This window comes from Kryptolebias marmoratus, linkage group LG22 (assembly GCF_001649575.2).
Source record: "Kryptolebias marmoratus isolate JLee-2015 linkage group LG22, ASM164957v2, whole genome shotgun sequence".
NCBI lineage: Eukaryota > Metazoa > Chordata > Actinopteri > Cyprinodontiformes > Rivulidae > Kryptolebias > Kryptolebias marmoratus.
Genome location: NC_051451.1, coordinates 11,064,266 through 11,077,171, shown reverse-complemented (window position 1 = coordinate 11,077,171; position 12,906 = coordinate 11,064,266). Strand labels below are relative to the sequence as shown.

Here is a 12,906-nt window from a genome sequence, read left to right as displayed (position 1 = left end):
TAGGACTTCCTCGGGTTCAGACGATCTGTGGCGACTCCTCGCCTGCTGTAGTTGTGAGTAAACATCAGGGACCGGCGTATACCTCCTCTCCAGTGAAATATTGATTCTTCGGCGTGCTGTGGCAGCGAGGAGCACAAACTGTGACCGTCTCACTTCACTCCGCTCCACAGAATAGCTGGATGAGGAGGCCACCAGGAGGCTGCCGAGGCTGAGATCCGGGCTGCAGGTTTATTTAAAAACTCCTCGCTGACACCGGATTAGCCTCACGCTGCAGGAGGCTGCTCATTACACCTCTAATCTAAAATCTGAAGGTCAGGCCTATCCCTGAAGGCTGAAGTAAACATTTATAAGGATGGAAATAACTGTGGCACTTTTCTTTGGCTTGTACACTCTGTATTACACAAGCTTCTACACAAATTAGTTGTTTTTTAAGTAATTAAAAAAATAGTTTTGGAAGGCTTGTAACCCTACTGTGCAACACAAACATTTTAAAACCCTTTATTCTTATTGTATATGTGCTTCACACTTTAATGTGTGCATGTATTAAGATATTAGGCATTAATGAATGAATGAGGGACCTCAAGTAAAAAGAAAGAAATAAGAAAAGTGACAAACCAAAGGGACAAGCAGCACAAAAGAGTCATTTATCGGTGGGATTGAGTTCAGATGCTCCAAGGTGTAGACTTTTTTGCAGCATGACAACCGCTGATCAAAAAGCGTGACAAGCCGTTTAGGTTCACCGCTGTTTTCTTCTTAGAGTAAAGTTTGCATTTTTATTTATTTTTTTTTTCCACCCCAGAAATACACATTTTACAGTACAGTTTTCATATTGGCAACTTGAAATGTCTGTGTCAGTCTGATATGCGGTGTCTTCTCTGTGTGAGGTTGTAAATGTGACTTTTCTTATTTTATTTTATTTTTGCAGGAAATCTGACTGTACATTGGTTTATTTCAGCAAATCATGATGCAATCAGTGGCTTATAGAGATCGACATGAGTAAAGATGGATGAAGCAACTTTATTACCTTCTGTTGTCCAAAACTGAAGCCAAAGTATTTATTTTTTGTTGGGGGGGTTGGAACACACTTCTATCTCACTAACAGGCCGTGACTCTGTCAATCACAGTGTATGTAAAAAAAAAAAAGGCATATTTGAACAAACAGCAGCAGGGTAAAAACTATGAAAATCAACAAAAAAATTCACACCTGAAAAATGATTCGAATTTATTTAAGCTTTTTTAGTCAGGCAAATGTCCCATTAATTTACATGGAGGGGCGGGACTGCAGCAAGCCACTATGGGGGCTTCAGCTTCCTGCTTCTTGTCCTGTATCTAGCTATAACAAATGTAACACACATAAGTTGTACACTACATTGGTGGGAACAGACCATAATGCATTGCAGCCTCAGCTAACACAGCAAGCTAGACCAGGCTAATGCTAATGGTAACATCTATAGCTCATTGTCAGACTCGTTGAGAATGCTGCTTGAGAATTTATGAGAAATGTGAAGAAAAAACTACATTTAAAACATTTCTGGTTGAGTCTAAACATAAAACGTGTTAAAGATGGGCTCTAAACCACAAGCCACATTTCAGCTGTTGTAATGTTTGATTGTTTGCACACGAGTCAGTTATATTAATTCATAATTTTAGCACATTGAAGGATGTGATACGATAGCAGCCACAGTCGGTGCTTGTGTGCATAAAGACAAAAAAAAAAGTATACCAGATACTGTAGGTGAAGGTGAATTCATGTCGAAACTATGGAGCCAGATGATGTCAATTACATTTTTTTTCTCCAGCCCAAACCAGCAGAACTACACAGCCCATCGTTTCATATTCAGCACATCTTGCTGGTGTTTATTTATGCAACACCTCTCTGTGAATACTCCGCGCATAATTACGAAGCGTGCCGCATTCAAGTAAAGGTCCAAATGTCCCCTATCCCCTACATAATGTACTATTATAGTACCGTGATGTAGTGAGCGAGGGAGTGAACGAGGGAACGTTTTGAACACAATCAGAGATTTCCAGGTTGGGAACTAAACTGTTAATTTTTTATTTTACAGCAACATAATACAGACAATGTCCAGTTCTAAATCAGTCGTTTTGCATTCTCGCATTGTGGCGAAATAATCCGCTCTCTAGGTTCATTTTAATTAACTCCGTTTGCTAAGTCAGACTGAAGTCTGGTGACTTTATAGGTGCAGGTTTCAGAGCCTTTTATAAAGTTTGTGACTTTAGGTTTTACAGTATGCTGCTTATGTAGTTTTAGTTAGTTTCTCTGAGCTGTAATTCCAGTTACTTTAATTTATTAAGGGTAAACTTTTTAATTTCATTATTACATCATTTTGTCTAAACTGCAATGCTTTTATAAACTAAACTAGGCCCGTTTATATATTTAGTTCTACTATACATGGCTAACAAGCAGTGTTTTAAGCACATTTCAAAATTGTTTCACAGCTGTTTTCATTTGCCATCTTTACGTCATGCATTTAGTGCTTTTTTTGACAAAGTGATTCTGTGTTAATTGTAGCAAAAACTTTAATCTTATACGCAGATTTTTCAACTGTGCTGATATAATGCAGCACAATCATGTGATGTAACAGATGTTATCTCAAAATTTAACAGTGGAAATGTGAGGGAAAGGAAGTTTTTGTTTTGTTTTGTTTTCCGGTCTGCCATCCCCTCGTCTGTAGTGTCGCTGGAACCCTTCGCTCCTCGAGGCCCTTATGTAATCCTGGCACCGGATCAGCCGCGGCCTCTGCGAATTCCTGCTGTGTTACCGGATAGCCTGTGGTTACCACACAGAGTGTAGGTCAAACATATCAGAGAGCAGCCATCAGGAACATCTATATCTCCCTCGCCACCACCGCCACCACCACCTCTGCGTTGCCATGGAGGCCGCTCGGAGTTTCCGTGCTGTTGTAGGAACATTGCGTTTTGGCTCAGAAAACAAAAAAAAAAGAAGCGGCCCGTGTCAGATGCTCACAGACTGGAGCTGCTGGGGGACGTGTAGCCCCCCCCGACTAATGAACATTCGTTTGGAGTTCGTAGAAATAAATCTTTTAAATGGTTCTTTAATGAGACAAAACAGGCTACACCAAGAAAAAAAAGCTATTTTTTTTCTTATTTTTTTCTTCTTTTTGTTATAACAACTGCACTCTTACATACATTTTTTTTTTACAGTCATGGACTGTAACACCACACAAATCTATGTACTCAATGGCTTTTTAGAGTTTGACTTGAAAATGTTATTCTGATATATGGAAATAGTAGCTTCTGTGTGTAAAAGCTTGAGGTTGTGCTCGCGTACCAGAAATGCCCTCGCCCTTTGACCTGTGACCTCCCGAAGGGGGGAGAAGGAATCCACAACAACAAAACCTTCCTAATATGATGAACGTCCACTTGTGGTCTTTTAGATTTTGAAGAACATGCTTTTTCTCGTTTTTCTTTTTTGTTTGTTTTGTTTTCCTTTTTAAAGTATTACATATCTTATTTTGTCACATACAAAAACAGAGACAGTCCTTTATGTACACCCTCCGTTTCAGCTCATGTTGAGCGCCAGTCCAGTGTTCTGTTCGGGTTTTTCTACGGGTTCTCTAATCATGCAGCTCAGAAGAAGCAAAATTGTTTCGTAATCTTTAAAGATCCTTTGAAGCCGTTGGTCAGTTCAGCAACCGAGTCTCACAAACTTGAGAAAACAGTGGTCCGTCGGGTGTCAGTTTGGATTGGGGGGAGGGGAGGGGGGGGTTCTCTGCTGTCAAATCGTGAATTTCCAGTCCGCGGCGTATCCGGAACAGAAGAGATGACAGGTCGAGGAGCAGTAGACCGATGGGAGCTGGTTTGTTGGGTCAGGGGCCGTCGCTGGAGCTTTTTCCTTTATACGGGCCGGTCCACAGCATATTGGCAGGGGCTCAGGTTGGACACGGGGTTCTGGACTGCGGGGTAAGTGAAGTTGGTGTGCTGCTTGGCCTTGAGCCGCAGGCTGGCCAGGCTGGAGTTACAGGTGTCTCTGTACATGTAGGGGCTGGCCGTGGTGGCGTAGGGGCACGTGGCCGCAGTCACCGCCACCGAGTTGAGCGCCGTGGGGCTGTTGAGGTTGTTGAGGTTCCCCAGGTTGTTGAGGCCGGAGGCGGGAACGCCCGCCACCGCTGACGGCACCATGCTAGAGGCCATGTTCATAGAGGGGATGGAGCTCGGGGGGGAGAACATGGGCTGGGACGACAGGGGGGTTACATTCATTGAGTTAAAGAAAGGGAAGCTTTTGGCAGACAGCGGGCTGCTTGCTAGGCTCTTGGTGGCCCAGTTGTTGTAGGAGTAGCCGGTGTACATGTCGTCGTAGGGCTGCATGAGTCCGTTGAACTGGGCGCCGAAGCCGTTCTTGCACAGCTCTGCCTGCTGGTTCCGTTCTCGCTTTCTCCACTTGGCGCGCCGGTTTTTGAACCATACCTGGGACAAAGCAAAACAAAAATGACATTATACCAAATGTCTGCTGAGATCTGATAAAACCGAGAGAATAGCAGACAGGAAGTACAGCGGTGTAAATTTAAGATTTAAAAAAAAAACACACAAGATAATACACTGGTGGTTCGATTGGCTTCATCCAGCTTTTACAGGAGAGAATGCAGTAAATGAAAAGCAACTTGGTTTAATGACAACATACTTGGCCACTCAGTCAAAAAAAAATCCCAGTTTTCAGATTTAAATTGTTATTTTGAAGCACGTTCAAGCCTAGTGTCAAGATTGAAGTTATGTTGAGGAAACTGATTTAAAGAATAAAGGCAAACATTCTAGGATAAAGTTATGTTAGAAACAAATTCAAAACTTTTAGATTATAAACTCAAAGGGAAAATAAAATTCTTTTTAAGGGTGAAGTCATTCTGCCCAGAATAAAGTTGAAATTTCAAGAACTAAATTATGCCCCAAGATAAAGTCTAAATTCCTAAATTAACACTGTGTCCAAAATACAGTTGAAATTCTACAATTTTCACAAGAATTAGGTCAAATTGTACTATTCTAAAACAAAGTCATTGTGCCCAGAAGAAAGTTGACATTCTGAAATTAAATTTATGTCTAAAATAAAAAAATAAAAAGTCAAATCTTTAAGGTCAAAATGTCAAAATTAAAAATTTTAAAAAAGTCCAAATACTTAAACCTGTTCAAGGGATAATGTCCAGATGGGTTAAACTGTTATTTTCAGAATAAAAGGGAAATCAAAATCCAAACCATAGGTGGTACAAGGACCTAAAGGAAAAGGATTTAGTTCAGAACAGATTTTATTAAAGATTTATACTTTTTTAGCTCATATAACATAACTTTATTCTCAATCTGTGCACAACCTATAAACAAATAATTCACTGAGGTTTAGGCTGCAGCATGAATTTTACCAAAGAATAATATTTTTAAAAACAACTGAGCTTTTTTTTTTGTAAGCTTTGGATGTTTTGAGAGCATTTTAAGGTTAACAATATGTGTTATGTTTGAAGCTTTTATTGTGAAGAGTCTTAATTTAAAGGGAATTCTGCTGTGGGAGTAGACCTCACCTCGGACTGGCTCAAGAAAATCCCTTGTGTTGTTTTTGCTGTTTACTTAGGAAAGGCTATTAGCAACAATAACAATATTATAAAAAAAAACAATTATATTCTATATACTATTATATCATTTGATCCGTCATGGTAGAAGGGGTTCAGTTACAACAATAAAAGCTGCTGTTAATAAAAAAACGATCCAACTCGGCGGAAAGTTGGCGAATTATTAGATGTTTTCACAGCTTCGCTCCCAGTTTGATTTGATTTTTTTTGGAGAACAATAACGGAACAACGGAACCGACTAGTTTCAAGCGACTCCTCATTTCGAAAACTGAAGTCAATAAGGCCTAATTCTAAAACACATCCAGCCAGCGAAACCTAACCCCTCTGAAATGATCTCAGTAATATTGTCTGCATATGTGTCTGGAATTTTTCAAAAGACACCATGATCCCGGAAAGTAAGTTGAAGTGTATCATCAAACAGTCTTATTAGGCAGGGCTTATTAAAACTAATCATTCACTTATTTGAATAGTGAGCTCCCAATGAAGAAAATGTCAGGGAAGGGCAATCTTCACATTTGTCATTTTATGGTCCTATATTTAGAGGATATGAGCGGGATTAAAGCCTTGGTGGCAAATCTAAATTGAGTGGTTTTTAGAAATGAAATCTTCGCCAAGTTCGGCTGGGAGCTAAGTTCTGGACAAACTTTGACTTCGATACAGAGGAGAAACACAATACGTGAGGGGGGAAACTTTCCGACTTGGTTGGACATGAATTGGGTGCGGGGCTTCCCTGTGTTGACACTCCGCCACCTCTTCGGCCTCTTGGCAGACGTGGCGTGTTTCACCCATTCTCATGTTATCACAGGAGCAGAAGGCTGCTGACCATATTTATATATATGTATATAAATATATATATGAGTTTGAAGTGCACAACCCGGAGTTTTCCATCCCACCGCAGTGACAGCTGCAGAAACCCCACACTGACGGGCAGAGCGAGCCAGTCTCTGCCAGGACCTACGGGGCTGTGTGTGTTCCAGCTGCGCCAGGCTTGGTCACCCGGCTTCAGCCTTCTGCTAGAAGGGGAACCTTTTTGGGTTTTTAATTCAAAGCAGAACGCCACAAAAGCCCTGAAAGTCTCCCACTTTGGTGGACTTCCTAACTTCCGGATAGTGTTCAAAAGATGCCGGTTTCTGACGGTTCTAGCTTCCCTGCTTTTTTACCCTTTTATCCGTTTTTACCAGCCAACACTTTTGATATTTAATAAGACCTGTCAAAATATTTCTCTTATCCTCGCCAGGGCAAAAGTTCCAATGAAACTTTTAAACAGCTTCCGAGCACAGATTTGCAGCGGGCACTTATTAAGCCACACCTGAAGTCATCATCCCTAAATGTTGGGGGGAAACGTAAACTAAAACTAGAACATTTCTGAAGAAATTTCAAAGGGTGGTGCCAATTCTGCTACTGCCCAAACTTTCTTCTTAACAACAAAGGTTTGACACAGTTCAGCTTCACAAACCAGGGCCAGAAAGGGAATTAATCAAGCAAGATACATACTCGTGCATATTCTGCTTTAATGGTGCTTTTAACATCAGCAGATAGTTGGACTTCTTTTGGAGGGGTAATGTAAAGATCCCGTCCCAAGTTTTGATGTGACACGCCTCCCTCAGCTTTGGAAAAACCCGTACAGTCAAAGTGAAGATATGTGACGCAGTTGGAAGTGGTGCGCTCTGACATTTGGTAGAACTTTATCATACGACAATGGCAAAAATTTGCAGGAAAGCAAAAACATAGACAACAATAACCTCAGCTCAGAAGTACTGCGCTTCACAGCATCGTTCACTTTCAATGAGAAATGTTGGACTTTACTTTAGTGGGATCTCTTGAGCAGCTTGTACAAGACCACGGTTCAGTTTTTAATATTTTTGCCTGTTTTACAATGACGTGCTCAATTTCTGGTGATGTTGCGCACTTAATCTTTTGAGCTGTGTGAGCGTCCCCCAATTTTAGTGAACAAACTCTTCCAGTTTCCACTGTCTTTGTGCAATTCATCCATGAAAACATGGGTATTGTTTCAGCTTCTTTAAACCAGTGTGTCTCTCACTGCCATAGGATTCGTGGTTTTCTCTCAAGTCCTCACAGAGTGAAGGGTCCGCACATCCAAGCTCTCATTGACTTCCATTGCATCTGAGCTTTAAAGTTGGAAGCGAAGGATCTTTTTTAACTTGTATTTCCTACATAAGACACTATAGACACATAAAATTTGCTTTCATTCTTTTTCTGTTTTCCTTCCAATTTACACAAAAAGCCACTTAACTTCGATCTGACTCGTTCAGACATAAAAACATAAAAAAAGGCTTCTAAACTCAGGGGTTTTAACACAGTTGTGTGGACACATAACAGACAGTTTAGCAAAGAACTAATTTTAGGTTGGACCTTAAATCACAGGGGCTCAATCAGTTCCATGTTTTAAATAAATTTTAACCCCCAAAATAACCCAGTATGACACAAGCAACATTGTTTTAGCACCAACAAGGTGATTCTCAAAGAACTATTAGTTGAAAACTTGTCATGCAGTAAACGACTGTTCTTTTGTTCATTTGGCTCATTTTTTTAAAGCAAAGATTACACAACATGCTGTCCTGGTCCTGGTCTAAATGAAAACCTGAGACTTTCTGAAAGCTCGGAGACGTATCGATCAAAACCATTTTAACCGAATACAAGAAGGTCTGGCTGTACGGAGGGGTGGTCTAAAAGCTTTGGCACTTTGCTGTATCTATGCTGATGAAGCCTATCATGGGTTGGTTTCAAAGACAGACCGGATTAATTGTTATCATTTTGTTCCCGAGGACAGCAGCTCCTGGCGATTAGAACCAGCTCCCGGCGAATCGAGCTGAGAGGCGACACAGAAGGAGCATGTGAGAAACCGTCTGCATGCGCGGCTTTAGAAGGGCCGAGACAGCGCGCGGGCTGTTGTCCTTTCAAAATAACAACCAAGAGTGCGCGCTATGTGACCTTTCATCCAGCCAACATTAATTTGATCTATTACTTGTCAGGCAGGCCAGCGATTGTATTGTCATCCATCAGAATGTGTGTCCTCCTGCTCCATTTAGCTCCAAAGTCCAAACTGTTGGCCTCGTTCAGCTGCACTTTTGACATTTAGGTTCAGGAACTGAAATCGAAGCTTTGGCAGAGGGGAAACAATGCTGCATTTATTTTTTGGAAAACCTGAGCCAAGAACCGATTTGTCCATCATGACTGATGCACTCTTTGGGGCTGAACCGACGATGAGATGGCGTGTTTCAAACACGATTATTGTGGCGTTTTCATCTGATTTTGATTTCATTTCAATTTAAAAGAGCATAAAACTGTTATAAAAGGGACAGACAACACTAGAGTTGAAGAGAAGGCAACTGGTTCTTCAGAACCAAAAAATCCTTTGGATAAGAGACAAAACGTCTTCCTTTAGGATTGCCAATGTCCTGTACGATAAAGACTCTACTCCAACAACATTATGGGAGAAGAACCAGCCTGGAACATATTTTTGGGTGAACAGGACTGGTCAGTGTGGAGCATTTCCCCATGTTGTTGTTGCTGTATTGAGTCCTGTTGGCAGGACAGCTTGTTTGTTGGACAAATCGCTGCTGTTTGTCCAAGTTCTCTGCCGAGGAACCCGTGTACTGCCAACGCCCTCAGAGTTAATTTACTTCAGAAAATTGAGCAAGGTAATTTCGTCCAAAAGCTCTCGCGTCACGTTTGCTCCGTAGAAAACTGAGCGAAGTCAACTGAGTGCTTATCAGCTCGGCATAAAATTCAAACAGGATTGCTGGGAAACATGGTCAGATGAAGGGTGTGTCATTGTCAAGTGTTATATTGACTAAACCGTCAATATATTTGTTTAAATTATCCATATACCTGGTCCTATGGTACTGCCGGCATTAATAGGGTGCCAATAAGCACTTACTACTTATATATACCTTATTACTTTTCCCCAGTTGTTTTTAATCACAGTTTTTTATTTGCAACTCCTCCCTCAGCTTTGGAAAAACCTGTACAAAAAAACTACCTCAAAATAAGCAGTTTGCAAATAGTGTTTCTGTGACTTTTGGTAGCAGTAGCTTGTGTGACATGGATGAAATATGCCCCCCAAAAAATCAGACATGTTTGTTCTTCACAAACATCATTCAAAGTTTAAACAGGTAACAGAAAGTTGGACTTTCTGTAGCCGAACAGGCATTTTGATATCTTTGCACAATTTACACAAGCTTTATGATTTTTGAAGATTTTACCATTAAATGATGATGCTTCTCCTGTTTTTCCTATACAGGTTATAGTTTTTGCACAGGCACTGTTTATTTGAAGGCGTTTTGTCTGCCTTTTATATTAAGAGTGCTGTCAGGGAGTGAGAAGCAGGTGTGTGGTTACCATGGTGACCCTAATGAACATCAAATTGTTGTAGGCATTTTGTCAGCTTAATCAAAAGTAAGTCCTAAACTACGATTGGGCTTTAAGGAAAACGGTGGCGTTTGTTGGCGTTGTTGGATTGACACCCTTCAAAATGTCTTTGCTCTTTTTTAGATCAGCTGCTGTCAAAAATACAAGCCGATGTACCCACCCTGACCCGGGCCTCGGTGAGGTTGGTCCACACAGCGATCTCCTCCCGGGTGCTCATGTCTGGGTAGCGGTTCCTCTGGAAGGTGGCCTCCAGCTCCTGGAGCTGCTGGCTGGTGAAGTGCGTCCTCTGCCGCCGCTGCTTCTTCTTCAGGGAGCCGTCCTCGGCGCTGGACTCGTCCAGCGGGTTCTGGTGGGACTTCTCGGTGTCTGCGGAGACTCAGGAGGGAAGCGGTCGGCGTAAGGCAGAGGTTTTCTCGAACAGAGCAATGAGCTCACGGAGCCCCTTGGAGCTGAACCAAAGCCAGTGAATACAATTTTGTAGAAACAAACCCATCTGTTAATTTCATCTAATCTTCATTCAGTTTTACTTTACTTCTTATTTAGAGATAGATGTCTCATTATAATTGATAAAAAATAAAAAAAATCTTTGAGCCATAGTTACCCCAGCAGCTGTGCTACGTGAGCTAAACACACAATATGAAGCAAAAAGCTACAAAACGAAGCAGAAGTTTTCTGACATTCAGAAATATTAACAGTAGCATGAAGCGAGGTGAGTGTTTTCACTGAAAATCAAACGTGATGGAGTCCTTTTAGTTGAAGATAATACATGTTTGGTTTCATGCCTTCATACCTTCATAATAACCTGGCTTGGCGCTTCATATTGTAAAGGGTATTTATAGCCCCCGTGGCTCGTATGATCAGCAATCTCACATTCAAACGATCGGACAAGAACACCCAAGCTATTACTTATTTGTTTTGGAATGACTTAAAGGTTTTCAAAATATATAAATGTATGCAGAGTTTTGACACGTTATGTTGAAGTGTCAAAACTCTGGATCTATTAGTGGAAGAAGCAATCAGATGCTACTTTTAGTGAAAATGTGTCATTAAAAAAAACTGAATAGAATACAAAAAACAACAGCTTTACTTTTTGTTCTATAAATCGAAAAAAACCCTCATTTGTACAGATGATGTGTTGCAGAATAATGTGGGAATTTTAACACCGACAGATAATTTCTTGGCCAAGCAAAACATCTCCTGTCATCGAGGTGGAGCTATGGGAATGTTCTAATAGTTGCTCGTTCGGTTTAGTGCCAAATAAATGTACTCTGAAGTGTAGAGGTTAAACTAAAACACTGAACGGAGGCATTCAAGTCACATTCAGACACTCACAAGGATTAAAAATGAGGACAAAGATTTGTTTTTGTCTTGCTTGTTACCAAGTTTCTACAAAACTACAAAATATTATTTCCAGAATAAAGCAGAAATGAAAATTTAAATGAGGGATCAAAAACCAACACACCGTTGGCGCAAAAACCTACAGTGGCGACTTTATCGGTTTAAATAAAAAAGGAGATTCTTACATCGTAACTTACACCTAGATTTACACCCAACCTGTAAACGACTTCTCCAAACTCCCAGCAGTTTGGGCTGTAGAATGAGTTCGACCAGAGAACAGTAAGGAGAAGCTTTTGATGATTTGAGAGCATTTCGGGGTCAACGCTCAGTCCTTGTGTTTGAGACTCTTATTGTGAAGGCTTGGAGGAAAATTTGTGAATTCCTCTGCTGTGGGCGTGATAAACCACGCCTCAAATTGTGGCATTTTGTAGTTTTGGTGCTACCATAATCCTTGACTACACTAATGTTATAATGTTAAAAAAAAGAACAAATTCAGTCAGGTTCAGGAACACAACAGGATTTACTTCCTCACTTTGGCTTTAATACGCTGTCATTAATAAGCTTTAACATTGCTTTATTTGGATGCAAATGGACTTCCTTCATAGAATGGTTGGTAAAGATTGTATTTTTGTTGTGCTAACTACGTTAGAAAAATCTCAAAGCTGAACAAAGTGTATTCAAATCTGTGGACGTATAATCGCTGATTTGCTTACGAGCACCAATACACAGTGAAACAGTGTGTGGTCAAGTCCATATATGTTAATAAACCAACCTGATCCCGGCTGAATGTAACCGGATCTGATCTGAGCTGACTAAAACCCCTCCATTGCCCCCAGGACAGAAAGTGGCGAGCGCCAATGTGACGTTGGACCAGGAGGACGGCTGCAGACAGTGCCTTCCATGCAAAACTCTTTAGGCGATTGTTTTGCCCCAAGCGCAGTCGGTTTAAAAGGACCACACATCCATGTTATGTCTGCCAGCTCCTCTTCTCTGCCAGGATCCCGCTCCCGCAATTTGAGGACCTCACAGAAAGGAGTGAAATTAGCTGGCCGGCTAATCCCGCGGATCAGGGTTTTGTGGCCGGGGCAGGTTGGGCTCTGTTTGGTGAGGGCTTAGCTCTCTGGGAGCCGTTCGAAATGATCAGCGGGGTTTAAAAAGAGGCTCCGCAGGGCCACCAGCAAAACCAATAAGGGCCGAGGCCGGGGCTGTTATCTGGCAGTAAACTGACACCGGGTAAGCTGTCACTTAAAGCCAAAGTCTATAACACAATACAGAGGAAAGGCCGGGCCTTTTTAGAGTAACTCGCTGAGCAACAATAGGAGCAATCTGACTGATAATGTGCCGACATGACAGAGCTGCTCCGGGTCAGCGTCTCAGAGGGCTTTAATCTGGAGAAGAAAAAAAAAACACTTCGAGGAGCTTTTAACCAAATCACTTTTCAACATGAAAGAAAAAAAAAAATCTAAATATATTGACCAGAAATCCAAAAGCAATGACTGCCGTATGGAAGTATATTCAGCATTTTGTCCATCTCAGGACATTTGAACGAGTCTACAACAAGAAGTCAGGGTTTTACAAGAGCTGC

General features: G+C 41.3%; 1 protein-coding gene across 4 annotated transcripts in view; it reads right to left on the bottom strand.

Moving 5' to 3' along the window:
* Positions 1-753: 753 nt before the first annotated feature.
* The window catches only part of pitx3 (paired-like homeodomain 3), a 22,823-nt gene continuing 10,670 nt past the window's right edge, over positions 754-12,906 (bottom strand). For 2 of the 4 annotated variants that reach the window (XM_037973681.1, XM_037973682.1), the window contains exons 3-4: positions 10,144-10,358; positions 754-4,449 (exon numbers count right to left, since the gene is read on the bottom strand). In XM_037973681.1, coding sequence (XP_037829609.1) covers positions 3,880-4,449; positions 10,144-10,358 — 785 coding nt within the window. In that variant the 3' untranslated portion in view covers positions 754-3,879. The remainder of the gene's footprint in view (positions 4,450-10,143; positions 10,359-12,906) is intronic. The other 2 variants (XM_017421740.3, XM_017421739.3) reach the window with 1 other exon arrangement.